The sequence below is a fragment of the Morone saxatilis genome, unplaced genomic scaffold, assembly GCF_004916995.1.
Source record: "Morone saxatilis isolate NCDOM2014 unplaced genomic scaffold, NCSU_SB_2.0 Contig7, whole genome shotgun sequence".
In the NCBI taxonomy this organism is placed as follows: domain Eukaryota; kingdom Metazoa; phylum Chordata; class Actinopteri; family Moronidae; genus Morone; species Morone saxatilis.
In genome coordinates, this window is record NW_023340246.1 from 3,654,331 (window position 1) to 3,675,344 (window position 21,014).

General features: G+C 42.6%; 1 protein-coding gene across 1 annotated transcript in view; it reads left to right on the forward strand.

Moving 5' to 3' along the window:
- The first annotated feature begins 456 nt into the window (after nt 1-456).
- Nucleotides 457-21,014, forward strand: part of tnfrsf21 (tumor necrosis factor receptor superfamily, member 21) — a 44,714-nt gene continuing 24,156 nt past the window's right edge. The window contains exons 1-3 of the mRNA XM_035678227.1: nt 457-839; nt 12,610-13,303; nt 16,607-17,167. Of these exons, the coding sequence (XP_035534120.1) occupies nt 813-839; nt 12,610-13,303; nt 16,607-17,167 (1,282 nt within the window). The 5' untranslated portion in view covers nt 457-812. The remainder of the gene's footprint in view (nt 840-12,609; nt 13,304-16,606; nt 17,168-21,014) is intronic.

A 21,014-nucleotide genomic window follows, 5' to 3' on the forward strand; every position in this document is an offset into this window, starting at 1 on the left:
AAGATAGTTGATTGTTGAGTCTCATTCTCAGGGCGTTAAATACTAACACTCTGGGTTAGTGGCTTGAAGATAGTTGACTGATAGTCATTCATAGGCGACATAACAATCAACTAAGAGCCAGAGGAATTCATTTTCATAGATGATCTGTCTCATGTACTACTGTCAGGACTAATGTGTTGATATATATGGACTGTAATGTTTTCAAATGTGGAGGGAATATTCATACTAAGGTCCTTGTAAATGATATAAACACAGTATAACAAACAGTCTCACAGCACACAAGGACGTATCACTCTGGGCCTCAACCTGGACTTACCTGCAAGACACATCCCCCACCCCCACTCCATCCAGACGGGGTCTAACACACGTGTATGTCTTTAGAGGGGCTGCGATTGGCCGCGACGCGCCGCTAACTCCCGCCCCTCAGCGTCTACGTCAGGCGCTGTCCGTGGAGCTCCGCAGCGGCTGAAAGAGAGCCGCACTGCACACTGATGACAACCCTGGACGGGGCGAGGCGGCGATCCCGGTGTGGCCCTCATCCATCATCGCTATGGGAATTACCACAGCGTTCTTTCTGAACCAAGCCCTGATCCCGTACTATCTGAAACCGGTCCACCTAGAGGAGACACGGACTATAAAACACTGCAGTTGAGAGTGTCGCTGCACCAGAGCCCGGCTCAGCCCCTCTCTCCTCCAGTAAAGCTGAGGAGGATGATGATGATGATGAGAAACATCTAGGCATGAGAAGTGTTTCCCCAGCCGACAACTCGGACGTTTGCTCGACCCTGATCTGTGTTTTCTGAACCAGGACGATGCCTGCCATGTGTGCGTCCGCAGTGGTGAGTCCATCACATGTTATTTATTCACCTCCCTGCTTGTTTTTAGTCTTTATTCTAAGGACTAGTCCAGCAGGTTCCCCATTTAAAGGGACAGTGCCTGTTTTTTTTTTCCTGTCCCAGACTCAACTTCAAATCAAGTATCCCAAATAATTCCCAAGTTTGGTTGCCAGATAAACTGCAAGAACTGCTACTTTTTGTTTTTGTCCTTAGATTTAACCCCCATCCCTCTGTGAGTGAACAACACAATAGAGTCTCCAGTGGAAGGATGGAGAAAGAAAGGGCACTCTAGCAGTCTATTGTTTACCCTGTTTCACTATATAACCCTAGTGTGTTGACTGTCAGAGAACATGGTTTGGTTAAACAAAGGGAAAATGAATACAACATGAGTTTTTTGAGCAACATTTAAAATGAGAATTGCCATCAGAAATATGAGCTCTTGTGTTGTTTTGATGGAAAAGGACATTTCATTGTCATCATAACTGGAGTGTCAAGGGTGGACGGGTGTTTTTGTGCCAGTAATCGTGATGCTGGGCAGGATTTGCCTCATTCACACGGTGGAGGTGTCTTTCTGTTGATTCCACTGATGTGTTAGTGGGGTTCAGGAGCTGCTGGAGCTCCAGGTCTCACCATCCTCAGTGAGTCAGATTGGGGCTCCAGCACAAAGACTTTGCCTTTGTCTCCTCGCAGTGCAGGGACCCTGCAGTCGAGCTAATGTGAGGTTGTTAAAAAGGAAGTCAAAGTCTGCACTTGTGTTTGATGGAATTCAGAGGTTAGAGTTTGGTTTTGTTTTTAAAAGCAGGGTGATGGTAAAAGCTGAACATAATGATTCGCTTTTCAGCTGAAAACATGAATTTGTTGTCATGGTGGATGAAAAGTGTGCCAAAAGCTTTAAGTTTAAATTAGAAAAAAACTATTTGTTTTTTATTTTTAGAGACTTTTTTCAAGGACTTGACTTTTTTAAACCCTTAAAAAGTACAGAGTAAGAACTACTGAAGTAGAATTTAGAATGTATTATGAAAACACATGTCTACGAAGTATAAACTAAACTGCGTCCTCTGTCCATGTCTTTTGCACTCTGTCAACGTCTTAGCTAGAGCTGAAACAATTAATCGATTTGAAATATATTATTATTATTATTATTATATATAATAATAATCACAATATAACTTTTTTAAATTTTAAAAATCGAGTAATTGTCATTTTTTAAAGCTAAAATGTTAAACATTTACTGATTCCAACTTCTTACATATGAGGATTTTCTGATTTCACAGTGCCAAATGTCCCTATCCACAATGCCCAGTGGGAACAGGGAATGAGACATAGTGTAGCCAGTACATATCACCAGCCTGCCAAGATAATGCCCAGTTATAGATGAAATGAAGTAAAAATATAGCTTTAATACAAATCTGGCAGTAAGGAGGTCAGATTTAGTCGTGTGCAGACCTCCATAGGCCTTTTCAAAGAAGACACTTTGACATGTGGCACTGGATAAGTAATGATGATTGAATTCCATTTAGAGCAGAGCAAACATTAATGTTATTAGTTGTACCCTTTGTGTCAGTGTTGTTGTCTGTCAGAAGCTCAGTCATAAATATATATACTTTTAAAATGTTAGTCGTTGTAAACTTTATATTTTAACCGGATGAACAACGGATTTCAGTTAGAGGACGTCTGGATCCGAAGTTATCTGAGAAACAAGCTGAGCTAGCAGCAGTTTGGCTCGCAGGCCCTCCTGGACGTCGTTTGTCTGCCAAAAAGCATTGGAGAAACGCTGATTTTTAAGGTGGAACTGCTTTATTCATTGTTTTTGCCGGTTTTAATCACTGGGTCTGTTTATTTTGGAGAGAGGGAGACCTCTGTGGATAATGCCGCTCTTGGTAGAAACTTCCTGAACAATGAACATTGAAGGAATCCTAACCAGGAGAAGCTGACTGCAATGACAGCAATGGTGGTGAAGACAACAACTCCCATGATCCCACACTACTTCACAACGTCATCAAACATTGTTTTTTGTTGTTGTTTTGATGTGAGAGACCCCCTAGTGGCAGGAATGACATATCGGACGTTTAAGCTGATTCATTTATCTATTCAATACATTTTAAGTGACATTAAACCACCCTTATATATATAATTTATAACAGGTAGTGTATATGTTTAGTTTTTAAAATTGCTTGAAAATACAAAACAACTAGCCATCACCTTTATCGCCCCTGTCACTTTACAAAGATAATCTGTCCAAAACGTGATCCCAAGACTTCAGAGACCAGTGTTTGCACATTGTATTTTCATAAAGGATGAGCTCAGTTCTTCAAGTGCTCCACTGGCTTCAGTCAATAGCAGAATCTGCACAAATAATCATCATGGCTGCCTATTGTGGCCGATAAATTCAGCGCGACTGAATACAAACAGAGCCTCTTTCTCCAAGCCGACAGAGCTGCGACCACAGTGCAGGATGACTCGAGGACACACAGCAACAGGTGCTGCTGTGCTGCCCGCCGCGTGGGTGAACATGTGTGTGTCTGTGTGTTTGTACTTTAATTGGATAGTAATTACAGCTAAATGCCTGCCACACACACCCAACACAAACATCCCACCCACACCCAAGTGTTTGCATGCACACACCTCAATATGTAACACACGTGGTCCCACACACACACCAGTTTAAACAGTAGCTTGTTTCCTGTCGTGACCCACCATGTTCAGTTAATTCATTCCTGAAAACCTACAACCTTTCTCAAAGAACTACAGTATCGAGCCATCTGAAGCTGCTGCTGGACCTCGGTCTACCCTCTGTGCTAACGTTTATTGCTGCTAACTATCAATCTACAGTCTTGCCACACAGTGAGACAGGGCTCAGTTTGTGTGGCGGTGTTATGATGCCTTGCAGACAGACAACTCTTCCTTGATGTTGACAGGGTGTGCTGTATGTGGTGGCATCCAGCCTGTCTGTCCATGTGCATGTTTGCTTCTTATTTTAGGATGTTGTGAAGAAATGTAAAGACACTCGAAGGTGGCTCTGTGTGTTGTCGTCCCTATCAGGTTTCAGGTGGCTGGGTTTTTTTGGCCTTTGTGTGGTAGTCACGGGGCTGCTGCATATGGTTTTATAAAATCAGTACCAACATTGTTTTTTTTAATTCAGTTTAGTCCTGGAGTACAGTACAGGTCACTGTTTCAGAGCTGCAGGTGTCAGAACTTCCCAGTCTGGAAATAAAAAGTCATGAATCAGAAGTTTTGATAGCAGCATGCACAAAGGCATTTACCCACACACACAAGCAATAGGTTAAAGAGCAACCTATATAACTATTTATAAGCAGCACTCTCTTTGTTAGGAGAGGGGTTTTATGGGAAATGTGGTTTCATTTGACAGCATTAACCGGATGCTGAAGCAAAGCAAAAGCAACTTTAAAGCTGCACTCCAGAGATTTAGTATTGCACTTCCGTAGAATTGGAAGACTTCCAAAAGACTGATTTGGAGAAATCGAAGCAGCAAATTTTTAGTCTCCAAAATTGATCGAGCTCCAAAAACATTGGATCCTACGTTTTCCCATAATGCAACTTGATAGTGTGTTTAGTTTGTAAGTCTCCCTGTCTGGTAAAGGCCGATGTCTTTCACACCTAAGTCCACACCCCCAGTTTTTGACACTTTCTGTTACAAAAGTGATATACCTTTTTTCCTAAGATAACTCTGATAACATCACTATGACATCATCAGGGTTCTTTTTTCAGACTTAAAAGTCTTGCAGTTCCCCTAATGGCCACTAGACTATAACTTAAAGAAAACACCACCTGTATTGAAATCAATAAAAAAATCTCTCAATTTCTTTCTTTAAATGTAAAGCCAGTACACTTTTTAAAATTAAATTCGATTCATTTGATTTACCTTATATCATCTTATATCATGTGTGCAATTAAGAGTAAACACACCTGCATAAACACTCCCTCGTTCACTGCTACATTAATATACTGTCTCCACTCCTCTGTGACTCTCATACTGGTCAAAACACACATTGTCTGATGTCTGCAGCCCTGGCGGCCCATCACATGCCAAAAATGTGCAGACGGCTGACAGCTTATGCTCATGCACAAAAACAGGGAAGTGCTAAGAGGTTCAGATTCAGCCGTCTGTCACCTAAAAAAAGATCTGACCTATCAGTTGTACTTCTGTTCCGATGCCTACGAGCAAACTGGTTCCTGGGCGTGTCTCTGGACGGCCTGGAGGTAGAATTACAGGGTGTTCTGCTCAGCCTGTCAACCAGCAGGCAGGCAGGGAGTCACAAAGTCGGGGGCTTGAGGTGTGTGTTTCGTTGAGTGACTGTGTGTGCGTTTGTGTGTGTGTGTGTGTTGTGGGTGGGTGTGCTCAACAGGAACCTGCTCTGCAGTGGTGCAGTGGTGCCACACTGGTGCCTATATAATGTAAACAAGAGCTGCCTGCCTGACTGACGACGCCACCCTCAGATCTCTTTCACCCTGTGTTCTGTCCTTTACTCTCCCAGTGAGTCATAGAGGCATCATCTGAAGTCCCCTGTGATCCCCTCCCTATTTTCCACTAGATTAAACCCCAGCATAAAGCAAGAAGCTGGTTTTTACCACAAATTCACAATCTAGGGACTGTTATCAGTATAGTTTCAATAAACAGCATCTGCGACTGTGTGCATTCATAAGGCTGCGCTCCAGCCGACAACAGGCAATAATGCACGTTTGAGTGGGTCAAATCTTTTTGGAATCTAAGTTTTTTTCCCCCATCTGATTGCTGTAAGTGGTGCTGCAGCAATTTAGTATTGCACTTCCATAACACAGTGGCACTCACAAGAGACACATTTTTAAAAATGGTCAAATTCAATTCAGAGCAGCACAGGCTGAGATATCCTGACTTTTATTACTGCTGTGTTATGTCATTTGGGATGGATGGTAAAAACGGAAAGAATTCCATGCTAACAACTTGTAAGCATTACATAATTGGTTGTGTGAGGGTTAAAATATATACTAAATTAAGAATGTAGCCATTACATTTGGTTTAATTACACTGCCTTTTAAACTTGGATGTTGGATGTTTTAAACTTGGTTGTTTAAAAGTCAGAAATTCATAATTACAGTACAATACCTACAATATTAAATGAATGGGGCATTAGTCCCTAGTACGGTTGGGCGAAAATATTTTCCAACCAGACACCGTAAGTCCAACCACCGAGATTGCCGATACAACAACCAGCAACTCTGGCGTCTAACCGTCTAACTGAGTAAGATGTGAAAATATTTGTCACTGCCTCTCTGATGCCCGACATCCTTCTCGCTCCTCTACCGCTTCACACCTCACCTGCTGCGTCCTCTTCTTCCCCTGGAGGTTGGAGCCTCTGTGAATCACCTTGTTGCTGTGTTCCCTGTCTTCAAACTGGCCAAAATAAACCCTTAATTCACCCCAGTTAGATGCGGAAATATTCTGGCTCTACAGCCCGTTCCCGCTGAGCAGCAGCTCTCATTCTTCTGAGGCAGATCATTAAATTAGTAAAATAAAATGGATAAAAATAGCCCAAAACATTGTCTAAAAACAGACACCGGTGTTGGACAATCGCCAATAACCAATACATTTATCCATTCGCCCAACTCTAGTCCCTACTAAGTACCATAAACTCAAACTCAAACATTTCCCACAATGCTGCATTTCTTTATTGAACCCTCTCTGCATGGTAAATGCCTATGTCTGTTCTCCACCCCCCAGTTTGAAACATTGGAAACATGCATTTCTGTATTTGTCTTTATGTATGATCATTAGTGGTGTCCAAACCCAAGGTAATGACACAGTTATGACATCATCAGTTAGTTAGTTAAGGAGTACCCCTTTACACTGAGAACATGTCAGGGTGTAAGGTTGTACCTTCCTACTAGCACAATCGGAGGTGTGTGCTGCCTCAGGGGAAGCTAGCAGGGGATCTCATCCTCGTTGCTGCACCTGGTTCAGGTGCCAGTAGGTGGTCGAACTGAGGCGTCAATGTGAACCTCCCCCGACGTCATTGACAGATGAATTGAAGTGGCTGGTGATCAGGTTGCACATGTGTCTGTATACCTCCCCCAGGCCATCAGTACCGTGATGGCCTGGACAAAGACTGCAGTGTATAAGGAGCTAGTCATACCTATGTGTGAGTAACCAGGGACAGCCCAGTTCTTGTCCCATCACATTGTGTCTGGCTGTCTGATTGGCTGTCTGTCCCATGCACCAGGCAGATAATGTCGTTTATGGGCAGTGCGGCAAGACATAGAGACAAAGTTGGCATAATAAGAGGAAGGCTGGCAGCACTAAGACTGAAATTGATTTATGCATTGGTGAGCTGCAGAGGTAGCTCAAGACAGTGTCTGTCGTCTGTGTGTGTGTGTCTGTATGTGTGTGTGTGTAAGCAACAATGTTCTGTCAATGTGCCAGTGCTGCACTTTGTTTCCTCTTCTGCTTTTTGTTGTCGTTTTATTTTCCTAATGGCAAACAGGAAATGCAGTTACACACGACTGGTTGTTTGTGTCTGAATGGTTACAGAGATTGTCCACAGAACCACAGAAAGACACACACACACCGGCCAAATGTATGCATCTATATTGCTGCCATTAGCTTAGTGCACTCTCTCCCTGACATGTTGAATAGCATCCGTCGCAGTAATTATCCTCATTGGCTTAAAACCGTAGCTGCAGACAGTGCTGGGTCGGCTCGGTGCAGAAGTTTGTGTTGCTCAGTTTTCACTCACCTTCTATTGGCTGTCCTGTCTTCCATTAGCTTCAGATATCATATAAAAGCCTTATGAGCTATGTTATAGTGGAGGGTAAATAATGTAGACAGCTCTTTGTTTGTGGTAAAATATTTCCAGAGTAACATAAATCACTATGGCATGGAAACACTGTGTAAAGTTACAGTAAATGGGTGTAACTTCAATATACAAGGCACTGTGTAGAAAATTAGGGATTAATTATTAACATCTATGTGTAGGGTTGCAGAGAGTGTGTTTCTTGGTTATTGATGCTAACTTAACATCAGAATAGATGGTCAATATACAACTTTAAACTAACTTTTAAATTAAGACTATGCTGGGTAAACCAAAAAACAAACAAACAACAGCCTCACAGGAAAACCACAAATTGTAGTTTTAAAGGACCAGTGTGTTTAGTGGCATCTAGCAGTGAAGTTTCAGATTACAACACCCTTGCCTCATCCTCCCATTTTAAGCGTGTAGGAGAAACTACGGTGGCCAAAAAACTCACCAAAAACTCCAAAGGCCCTATCTACAGCCTTTCTAGATTGTAGAGTCTTAGAGTGTTTGGTTCCTCAGTTCTGGGCTACTGTAAATGGTGGACTCAGTAGAAGAGGACCCGCTCCTTCTCTAGATAAAAACGGCTCATCCTAAGGTAATTAAAGCACAAAAGTAAATCTAATTTACAGGTGATTGCACACTAATGAAAACATTCCTATGAACATTATATTCGCATTTAGTGTTACGATATTCTTTCAAAGTCACTGAAATGTTAATTGCACATTATTAACTATTAGAGTTTAAACAACATTCAACATTTGAAAGAACCCTGTTAAGTTCCACTCAGAAATTGGAAGCTGTTTAGCCTAGCTTGCTATCGTTAGCACTGATGTCCCTCAAGCGTTACTTTTCCTTGATGTTATTGCTATGTATTGTACCGTAGCAAATTTTGACATGATTTCAGCTTTATGGTCAATGTTATATAATGTAGCCCTGCTGCTCTGTACCCTAAAAATGTATGTCATATTTCATAAACGTGTAATTATTTCTCATATTACGCTACTTGTTATATTAGCAGAGGCCGACTTTATTGTAGGCCAGGCAGTCCACACACGCGTATATGTTAGAAGGAGGTGATGGTAACGCGAATTCATGATAGCCTCTAGGTACGGTACTGCGCTGTATGTTCATGAATTTGCAGATGTAGAAGTAGGTTCCTGTTTACCTAAAAAAAAGTTATTAAGTTATTGGTATTTTTTAATGAGCCTGCTTCCCCAGACAAAACAAAATCAGCACGGTGGGTTACGGCATGAAAAGTATGAGCGTCCTATATTGAAGCAATCAGAAAGTTCCTGCTTAATACCACAGCATGCCTTCTCTTCCACAGCCTCGCATTAAATAGCGAGTGATACACCTCAATGATGGTAACGTTCAGGGCATGCTGTTCCAATAATCAAATTCTACAAACAAGCAGAAAGAGCCACGGGGGTACCAGCCATTGTCCTGTAACAAGCAGAATGTTCCCATTTACTGCTGCGTGCGTTCTCCACCAGCGTCTCACTTTGAACGTTGATGTGAATGAATGCATTGATGTTACTGACGCAACTGAATTATGATCAGTGTGTCTAGAACATGCTCTGATGTTTATGGATGAGGTTCTGGGAATGAACACAAAGAGCAGAATGGGTGGAGTGGTGAAAGGGCAATGGAGCGGTGAAAGAAAGGACAGCTTTATTCTTATTAGCACTAATCATAAAATGAGTTTGTCTTCCTTTGATTGTTTAATTAGGAGCGGTTTGTGGGAAATTTCTTTTGGATCCCGCTATCCTCCTTGATGTCTTATAAAAATGCATTGATCCCAATTTTCTCAGCAGCGGATTCATTGAAACGGAATGTCCAATGAATTAAAACACAGCGAAACACACTATATCGGTATGATCCTAAACTAATGCTTTTGTTCAGTGGGAGATTTGGTGCTCATGGATGACCAGCATTCACGTGCGTCATCAGCAAAATTCCCCGCTCAGTGCATCACTTCAAACCTACCAACCCTGTTTACACTGCATGCACACACACACAAGCTGCTAATCTTCATTCACATTTGTGTGAATACACACACTCAGCAGGGAAGAACACACTTACACACACATTTCTGCACACAGATCCACATTTTGTCTGACCTGTCTCCATCCATGTGTTTCTCTCCTACCATCTGTCGCTGTGTGCTTCTCCCCAATCCGTCTCTCACTGCTTTTTATTTATGTTATGATGAACCTACACACCTACTATATTCTGTTTGAAAGTGTTTGCATGTCTGTGTGAGATCAGGCAATCACAGAGTCATAAATTCTTGCGTCGACTTGGCTTCAAGGCATGGCAGACTATGTGCTAGACTTTGAAGTGCATACAGGTGATTGGGAGGTCTGACTTTACTCTCTCACCTGCTGTATGTAAACACTGTTTTATGAAGGAAAGTTTACTAGATGTCTTTTTCCACCAAATTAGCTCTTGGTGTTATCTAGGGAACCTGCCATGTTCCCACCAGTTTAATCATTGTAATCAAGGGTGCATCATCAATGGAGGGCGTTGCACAGTGCATAATGTCTTGTAGAATATGACACGCCCACTTCGATATGCACTTCAAGTCAAGGAAAACCTGCTATGTTTTTGTTCCTGCTGGGAACCAACTTTTTGGGTTCCGAACCAATTTACCTTAAAGTTAGGGCTGTCTCTAAAAATGCTTGACTAAACTGCAGTCAGTAAGAAGAGTCTTAGTCCACCCACTTCTCATTACCCACTTCGCAGAAAGTGACTTGTAAGACAGGGAGTTTTTACCGGTGCACTCTTATGCTAGCATATGCTGCTGCCACTAGTTAGTTAGCGGTCCTATTAGCTGTAGTACCGGGAGTGGTTTGATTACACCAGCACTGTAAGAGCTAAATGACAGCAGCTTTGACCAGGACTATGACTCCATGGGTGACGAAGACATGGTGGGTTTAGACAGCGGATGAGTCCCAGGGAATGGAACCAGTTCCTCCTACTACGCCTTTCTGTTTCCCGTTCCATTTAGTAGAAAGAGGGTTAGTTTGTGGGTAACAGCAGACATATTGGCTGTCAACATCAGTTCTCTTTTTGTTTTATCATTTTTACAGCTGAGCACCGAAGAGTGCCGTTTGCTCCTATTGGTCAATAAAACGTTGTGGAAGTTGTCAAATTAGGCAAAAGAAGGCAAAAAAAAATACGAACATGCTAGAAATTTTGGGGCATCGTCCCAGATGGTGTTTCAGGTGTTTTTTATGACTCAATACACATGAGCAATCATGCCTCCCAAAGCTCATTTTTGTTCCCGTCACAACAGCTCTGTTGGGTTGGGCCGTTGTTGGTCTGATGTTGCGTCCTGGTATTAGCTACAGACTTACAGATTGAGATACAGAAAGCAAGTGTAAAGTTAAAGCCACTATAAGTAGGACTTTTTTTTTTTTGGACTGAGATTATTGAAATATCTACCTTAAAACCCCTCAAAAACTATGCATAATTGATGAATATGCTGTAATCACATAATAGGTCATAGCAGCTGAAATATATAAAAAATGCAGTTCACAACCACAGAAGTTTCTATTACCTAAAAACTTCTTTAAGAAACCTCTTTAAAGGCACAATGTGTAATATCTCACTTTGGTATCCCCAAGTGGTGGCATCAAAAAAAGAAACAGGTTCAGAATAATTTGAAATATGCTGTAACAGAATAAAAAATAGTACTCGTGGTGGCTTAAACTACACAGGGTGGACAGGAATGTATTGTTTCGGACATAGTAAAGCACTCGAGCATTATTGGAGACGGCCCTCCACCAGTTAGGCTGCCTGATGTTATTGCTTTGACATGACTCAGTCAGTGTGCGTGTGTGTGTGTAAACTTAGACATGGGTGGGTTATTCCCCTAAACCCGGTGAGCTGTCGGCTTCCCAGCAGAGGTGAGAGGAGAAGAAAAAAAGAAAACCCGAGTCATATGTCTGATCAAAACCCCAGTTGTGGTTGTAAAGTGAATGTGCACTGTTTGCCACTCAACTTAAGAGGGACAGGATGAGTCAGGGGAGTGAGTAAATGAAATGATGTAGGATTAAATGGCTTACTGAAAGAGATATTTCCCTACACATTTCCACAAGCAGCTGCATACATTGGGAACCTAAATGGCAGCATCGGAAGCAGCAATCCATGAAACCTGACACACAGCACACTTATAAAGCATAAAGCTCGCTCATTGCTGGTCGAGGCACAGTTTTGGATCGGATGATATCACGTTTTAAACAAAGTGAAAAGGGGTCTCAATTAGGTTGCGATGGTAAAGCTTTTCGTCTTTCTGTCAAACCAGCTGTCCACCTGTCTGTCAGTCCATCTGTCTGTCCATCCATCCAACCATCTCTCCTGCTCCTTTGATCAAGAACAAGATACAGTATCTTAACAACTCGTAGTCAGCCCTCAGAGGATTTTTGTCTCCTCTTGATTGTATTTTTGGGGGGATTATTATGGATTGGAGGATGACAATTGCATTAACTTTTCTTTGGCGTCCTTTTAAGTGATATTTACTGGGTTCCCTGGAGGATAATGCTTTGTGACTTTGGTTGTATTTTGCCCATAAGCATATTAACACACCATGCTCTAAGCATTGTTGCTCCCTTGCTTCCATTCAGAAAAACCTTTTGGAAATATCTATTTTTTTTATCTAAAGGCTACATTATTCTAGAAGGACAACAATAGTGTTTCAGCTCGTTTAGCAAATGACAGACCAACACTAACCGCAGACAGACACAGTTAGCAACTATATTTCCATCAGGAGTTCAGGAGTAGTAGTTGTAGAAAGCAAACCCCAAAAGTGGCCAAAAAAATCAGTTTATGCAGGTTCAATAACTATTCAATTTTATTGCCAGGTGTAATGAACATGGTGCTTCATTCTTGTTGCATAAAAATATTGTCAATTATATATTTAAATACCACTGCCAGTTTTGGGATTTCTCTTTAACTTCCACACTTTCTTCTCTTCTCAGCTCTTATATACAGTGCTGGTTGACATCTCAGCCCGGGTTTTGACCACAAGCAGCCCAGCTGACCAGCCCGTCCTCTCTCCCCGCAAATATCAGCATACCGACCCCGACTCGGGCACCCAGCTGGTCTGCGACAAGTGCCCAGCGGGCACCTACGTGTCCGCCCACTGCTCCTTGGCAGGGGTGAGGGAGTGCAGCCCCTGCCCTGAAGGCACCTTTACACGTGGCGAGAACGGGGTCCAGCAATGCCATCGCTGTCGGGCTCCGTGTCCTGCAGGCTTCGTTGAGAAAGCGCCCTGCACGGCCACCCAGGACCGCGTCTGCACATGCCCCCCCAACAGCTTCTTGTCGGGGGATGGTGGCACAGAGTGTAAGCCCCACTCACTGTGCCCTTCAGGGAAGAGGGTGAAAAAGCGGGGCAGTGAAACGGAGGACGTGCTATGTAAGCCATGCACCAAGGGGACTTTCTCAGATGCGAAGTCGAGTGCGTTGAGGTGCCAAACCCACACAGACTGCCAAGCTCAGGGGCTGGTTCTGCTCACACCAGGGACTAGATTTACAGATAATGTCTGTGGACCCGCTTCTACATCTGTCTCCACAACTGCCCTACTGGTGCCACGACAGGCTGTGCTTGTACAGAAAACCATGACTTCTTCATCCTCTCCATCATCATCAGTGATTGGACCTGCACACAAAGGTGAGAACAGAGACCCTGTTTCATGGCTGTTATCTGTAGTTCATTTATCTGTTTCATATGGCTTTTCAGAGGATGTGGATGTATTTAACTCATTCATTTACGTTGCAACCCCCCAGTCTAACATTTTAGGAAATAGGCTTATTCCCGAGTTCAGGTAGAAACAACCCTTCAAAAACTTCATAATGAGACTTAATTGAATTCCTTTAAGATTTTTGACATGATAGTTATTGTTTTATATCATGTTAAGATTTTTGTGTACAATGGAAACAATGATTTAAGTGTCTTTATACCTCTTTTTGTAATTACGATATGCATTCATTTTTACTACTAGAACAGTCTTTGTGGCATAATTATATATACTGACTGAGGTGGACACATGGCATATCCCAAATCCATACTATCAATTCTTTACATAGGCCTACTAATTGTCACAGTATACTGTTCTAGCAGTTATACCAAAAACAAAAATCAACATACTTTACCATTTTATACCAACAGCAAATTATATAATAGGGACAAAATCAAGTGTATTCAAATTCTTTATACCTCTTTATTATCAAGTTGCTACTGCAGCATCGTTACATCAATAACACAGGTTTTTCCTGTGGGAATTCCTAAAAAGAAGGAGAGTCGTAGGCATGGCAACATACTGGTGGCAGCTCCCTATCTCAGGAATGTTACTATTTGTGGTCAGGAGGAGTTATGGGTATTTCTGTCTTCCTCCGTATCTCTTTTCTTTTTTTCCCCTCCCCCCCTTATCAGTGAATGTGAAAAATACCTCCCCTTTGTCTTCCTGTTCTCTTTCCTTCTCCCTCCCTTGTCATCTTTCTTACTCTTTTATGTCAGTCCTGTCTGAGTCAGTCAGTCAGTCATTTCGCAGACTCATCCATCCGTAGCCAGTGTAGCCCTCCTCCCCACATAGACCCCAACATCTATAATACTGTCACTACTGTTTGTGTTGGCATAGGATCAATGGCTTCTCAGCCAGTTAATCTGACCCCGTCTGTGCTCTAAGAGGGAGAATGGGGGTGGGCGGTTGTGGGTGTTACGCACTTATGACAGTTATTTTTCACCTGTCTTTTACTGTCAGTGGAGAGGATGGGAAGGACCGCTTTTGAAAAGGTTGTTGTAGTCGAGCAAAATGTCTTTAACCACTTTACACAACTATAACAGCAGTGTTAAAAGCGTAACTGTATTCATTATATTCCACTTTATATAATTCACGAGATGTAAAATTGTTACATTGCAAATTACATTGCAACCATTATAGCCAGCGAGGAATGTTCAATGTTATATCAGCTGGGTCCAAGAATAGGATATACCAGTACCTGGAAAACACTGACCGGACTGTACACAGGAGCATGCCAGTTTTGCAACTAGTTTTGTTTTAGGCATAAACATTTTTTTTGTTTAAAAGTATGTTGTTACCTTGAATGATAAAAGTGGAGATAAGATGAGAATGTTTTAAAGAGTAAAAGCCATAACATATCTATGCAACCCTCATCATAGACTAGAGCAGTGGCTCTCAGACTTTTTCTATCACGCCCCCCTACAGAAGCTGTTTTATCAGTCATTAACAATAATGGGGGAAGCTAATAATAAAAAAGGATGCATTTTAGTGAAATAAAGGTCAGCATGATAACATCAGCAAACTCTTGTTTTTTGTTTTTTCCCCACATAAATCCTATCGATCCAGCTTTCACTCCATATGTTTCCCCTGGTGATCCATGCCTCCCTACAGGGGCTCAATGGATCTACAGCCATGCTGGTTGAGGTTTTATTCAGCCATTTTAAGTTGAATGTTAATGTCCGCATGCTACCATGTTCACCAAGACTGTAGTAACATGCTGGAACTTAATGTTTACCATGTGCACCATTTAAGTTAAGCATGTAAGTGTGCTAAAATTGGTTAATAAGCATTAAAAACAGCACAGCTGAGGCTGTCATTAGTTCTACAATTTAGAGAATAAAATGAAATTTTGGTCACTAGCATGTTGTGTCTCATTTTGACCTTATGTTTGTTAAAGATATTTAATGGCAGAATCTGTTAATCAACAGCTCATGACTTCCACTATAGTTGTAGAGGGTGCGTTACATCCCTTGAAAGTCGTCTGTGTTTTTCTAAAAAGTTGACAACGTATGTTAAAGACTTGCTTCTTGCCAGCCAAAATATCAGACTCAATTTAGGGATTAGACCGCCACCTGTGTACCTGTCTGCTGATAAAAGGATGACAGGGATTAACAGGCATCCAAGTGACAATCCTAAAAGGCAGCAGTCCATTTATGATCTAATGTCATTATACAACACCAATCCCATTAGCAGCAGTACATAGGCACAAAGTGAACAGCAGGAAGGTGGTAGCGGCCATATTGATAATCAATGGAGGTTAATGACGCACTAACATCGACTGACCATTACAGTTTGTTCCCATGCCTAAAAAAGCACTTTCCTTGCTGCTGTTTACTTTAAACAGGACAATCCTACTTGTTCTTTTCCCATTTCAAGAGATGACAGATTAGATTGGCTGTGAATTGTTAGCCCATTTGACCAATCCCTTCCCCATTTAAGTTTTTTGCAAATAATTCGTACAACAGAAGCCCGTTAGATTTGCTCTAGTTTAAGCTTAATCAAGGAGCAGACTGCAGGGTGAGCAATTCAGAGCTTGTGTGCTGTGGGATTACGAGGTGGAGCACAGCTGGGGCGCAGCTTGGTGAAAGGAGGCGAGGCACCTCGGGTTTTGTTAGCAGTTAAGGGAATACACCAAGGTTTTCACTGATGATTTAGGGTGGTGATAACATAGTGACCCAAAGCAGGTAACTCTCAGTTAGATCTTTCATTTCTAATCCTGTGTCACACATAATTTCACACTATGCTGACCAATCAAGTGCAGTGAGTGTAACTTACTACGCTATTTGTACGTCACTTGAAAGTCAAATGAATAATTGTAAATGTAATGTGAATGTCAGTTTTCCTGCTCACTATGCATCTTGGGCTAAGTCGGGGTAAGTCGGCAGGACAAACAAGCGTGAAAGGAGAGGAAAGGTTATTCCTCCTTCTGTTTTTGTGCCGGATTGCTGGCATGGATTAAAGTGTTAGGATTCCCTCCCGTGATGCCTTCTGTTTTCATTGTCTGGGTTAAGAAAATCTTTCGAGTGAGTGAATTTAATTGCCTCTCTCTGTGCTGTCTTTCATCTCTTACTTCTGTACTATCTTCTCTCTTTGCCCTCTTTGTTCTCTCTCATCTCTCGTCTTCTTGCTTCCTCTATCTTTGTCTCCATCAATCCCTCGCTCTGTCTTCACAGGCACATACATCCAGTCAGCTGCCATTCAACTGAAGGGAAACCTGGGTGGGGAAGACCACCGTGCTGAGCGGCAACTCCTCAGCCGGCCTGGCACTCCCACCCCACCAAATCGTGACCCCCCACGGACTCCACTGCTCCCAGCCCAAGACCACCAGCAGGAGCAACCCAATTCTGACCCTGTTCCAGGCCCCAGCAAGAGGGCGATGGAGGGTCTTGAGGGTGCTGAGATAGTCAGGGTTGAGACAGGTATAAACAAGGTAGCCGGGCAGGGGAGTGGGGGTGGAGTCTCCAGTTACTACAGGCCCACTCGTAGGGGGTCCCCAAGGCCAAGCACCCATAATGACTTTGACATCAACGAGCATCTCCCCTGGATGATAGTGCTGTTGCTCCTGCTGGTGCTGGTGGTGATTGTGGTCTGCAGCGTGAAGCGGAGCTCCCGCGTTCTGAAGAAGGGCCCCATGCAGGACCCTAGCAGCATCATGGAGAAGGCAATTCAGAAGAAACCATCTGCACCTCCAACGCAGGTCAAGGAGAAGTGGATCTACTACTCAAACGGACAGGGTAAGCCCTCTGTTACCCCTTTTTCCACCAAGGCAATTTGAGGGCTGGTTCAGAGCCGGTGCCTTATCTTGAACTAGTTATTCGCATTCCGATAGCTAGAGAACAGGCTCTCAAGCAGGTTCCAGTACAGCACCAACACTTTGCTGGTCTAGATCCAATAGCCGCTTACAGCAGGGGCTTGGGCCCTTGTGGCCAGCCAGCTATGTATTTATTAGCTGTTTGTTGAGCTACTAATTAATGTTTTTTAGTTTTCAAGTTGAACCAGCTCTGAAGTGGCACTAGGTTTGAGTTGGTGGAAAAGGTCTTTATTATGTTTAATTTCAGAGTGGTCCTAGTGAAAAATTGTAGGAAACATCTTTGGCACAAAAGCGCTCTTCTTAAATTAGCAAAAAGTCCATTATAGAACCTTCTACAATGCTCCAATGAAGATAACATATGAGTTTGTATGTGTACAATGTCAATATCATTGTGACGTCCTCAGCAATATGCAAGCCTGCGATATGCCCCCAGAGAAAGTGTCTTACCACAGCTCTGCCTACATCTGCAGCCAACATGGGAGGTCATGGACTTTGAGTTGCATACTGGATATCCCAGTCTGGTGTAATGACATGCGTTAGTTCTCCTCCTGAGCCATGTAGAACCATCTGTTGATGCGATTGCACCAATGTGGGTCCAATCAATTCTGCCCCACAGCCATGTTGTGGAGGGCAGTGGTTACACAAGAAAGGACGTGACCCTGTTGTAATACCACCCTGCTGTCACTATCCACCCCAACACACACACACACACACACACACACACACACACAAACACACCTACACACATACACACTCAGGTTGCTTTACTGCTCTCAGTTCTTCAATTTCATCTTGGCGTCTCCTTCCTTTCCTCATCTGTCTTGCTTTCCCTTCTTGTTCTCAGTTGCTTCCCCCTTCTTTTGGCACTTCTCTGTACCTTTATTTCCCCTCATTTCCTTTTCCTGTTTTGTTCTTTTACTCAGCCTTTTTGTTTATTGCTCTCTGGTTTCATTCACTGTGGCTTATTCTTTATTAGCTCTTCTTGTCTCCAGCTTTCTTATCTCCTTTGTATACCTGCTACTTTGCTTCTTTATTGGTCTGTCTTTCGCTTCATTGTATTTTTCTCTCTACCCTCTTTTGTACTGCTCTCCTTATTTCCTGTGTCTGATGCTTGTTGTTTAAATTTTGGAGTTCACATCTCTCTCTTTGCCCACCACACTTCACTTAGCTTTGTTGAGACTGTGGCTATCAACAGGTAGAGTACATTTTCTCCCCACAGCTGAGCTCTTGATTTCACACTGAAAGAGACCCAAACCCAGGGGACACCTCCTGCCTGAGGCACTCAATTCCCACTTTGAAACTCTGTATGTGTGTATGTGTGTGTGCGTGCTGTGATAAAGCTGAGCCACCCGCCACCCTCTCTCTGCTCCCTCAGTGCCTGGCCACAGAGAACTGGAATAATCTGGTTTCAGCTGCATCAGGGTTGTTGTTTGGTTGGCAAGGCACATTGGTGGGTCAATCGGCTCTCTTACAAGGCGACAAAGGCATATATAGACAGAAGGAAATTAAGAGAGAGAGTATGTGTGTGTGTGTGTGTGTGTTTGTGTGTTTGGGGGGTGGGGGTTAGATGGGGGAAGTGTTGTATTGTTGTTAACTATATAAAGCACACAGGGGGCTTCCCTGCCGTTACCTAGCAGCCGTTGTTAGCCCAGATAAGGTGTCTGACAAAGAGAGGTATGGAGATAGAGGGAGACGAGTCAATTTAAAGGACATTTTTTACATCATATAAGATAAATACAGGTTTTCACCAACCCAACTGTCATTACGCAAAATATCTGATAGTTTACTGTAGTTTGAATGCAAATGCCTTATTTAAGGAATAACTTTCTTTAAAGCTGCACTAATTAATATTCTTATATTAATAGTGTATCATATAACTATGTGTAATGTGAGCAGCATGCAGGTGGTGAACATAATGGATTTAGCAGTTAAGAGCCAAGGGTTGAAACCAAAGCAGAGCTGAAAGGAGAGTGAATGTTGGACTTAAATTCATCAGATCGCAAGAAACATGACTTCAGTTCAATGCCAATAATGCTCTCTGTCTGCTGGATTTGTAAATAAGTAATTCCTAGCTTAGGTTTGTCATAATCATTTTATAAGTCAGTGTCAGTGTATTTAAAGCAATGTGGCCAACAGATACCACTTTAAGCAACGTAATTTACTGTGAAATTGAACAAATAACCAAAGTAATCAAACCATTAGTGGAAAGATTTGCAGCGTCTATCGGCCTTTACACTGCACATCAGACTTCATGGGAAATCGTCTGAATTGTGTTTTAACAGTGCTTCTCACTCCTGGACTTCACAACTTAGACATTTTACCTAATACAAAATAGGTAAATTGACATTGGCCTTTGAAAACTCCCGATGCCCATCACACAAAACAATATGTTTTGGTTTACTACCTCTACAATTAAGGTTTGCTTAAACTTAGGCAGGAAAGTTATTGGTCATTGTTAAAAGAAACTCACTTTGGTGTGCCCCCTTAGTAGAGCTACACAATTAAGGCCAAAATGATTATTTTGATCAAAATTGACTTCACTTCCTGTGACTAGCTTACTTCAAAATAAAAGTCAGCTTGTGTTTCTCTAAGTCTAGCATGAACTCAGTTCTGTGTGACCATCAAGTTGTTAAAGCCTTTTAGCTGATACTTTTTACATCATTGGAGTGTGGTGTGTGTGTGTTTGTGGCCCGACTTCGGATGGATGTATCTTGTGCATGTGTATGTATTTTACATGGAGATGATATTATGACATGCAACCCAAATAGATTTCTCATCGTGCTTATTTATCTATTGGAACATTTAAAACCAAAAACAGCTTCCTTATCCTTCCAAGGTGCGTGGTGGGCTTCCCTTGAAGGTTGTAATGCCCCTCCATTACTAGAGAGTTAAAACGCGACGGGCATAAAGGAGAAAGAAGAAGGGAAACGTCAAAGCACAAGATTCACACTACATTACAGTACTTGGCTATTCGCTCCAGAGCCGTTTAAGGACAGTAGTTGAACATGCTACTCCCCCATCGCAGGGCTGAATGGGGCTTTCAAGGCGCAATGGGCGCTTTATTGCCAGGTTCTGAAAGTATCTTGTTTTATCTGAACTCACAGGATGGCAGTCCATCCCCTACCTAAACCGGGTAAAAAACTGTTCTACTAACGGTTCTATACTTCAGGAGGCTACAGTAGCTGACCGTGTCTGTTGTCACAGTCAACAGTCCTTAGGCGCATCTCAACTGTGATTGGTTCATGGAAGCAGAGATGCGAGTTCATGCGGCTTCAGGGCCCAATCGGCGCAGGGTTTTTGATATCTTCACAGGGATTTTTAACAGGTTTCCGACCCTACTGGGATACCGGTCGCAAGATTCAAAGATTCCAGAAGCTTCTATTCTATCCATGGGGGTTCTGATCCTTACCTCGGTTGATTAGCGGGGTTCCAAATACAAAAGGTGTGGGGAAGTAACAGTTCAGGGTTAGGCAGTAACAATAACAGCTGAACAACTAACATCAAAAATAACCAATATCACTTTAACACAGTTATAAATAGCTGTTTTGGCGCACCATAAACATATTTACCAGGACAAGCCTACTACAGACAATGTGACCAAACCCTTGCCAACCTTATCCCTCAGTCCCTCTGGCAGAACTAGTCTAACAAATCCTATAGCTCTTGGTATAAACGGTCTACGTCCCGTCTGACAGCCTACCTCTAACACCTTCCTCACTGCACTGCTTTCTAGGGCACCACGATAGGGTCTCAATGTTTCAAACCATTAT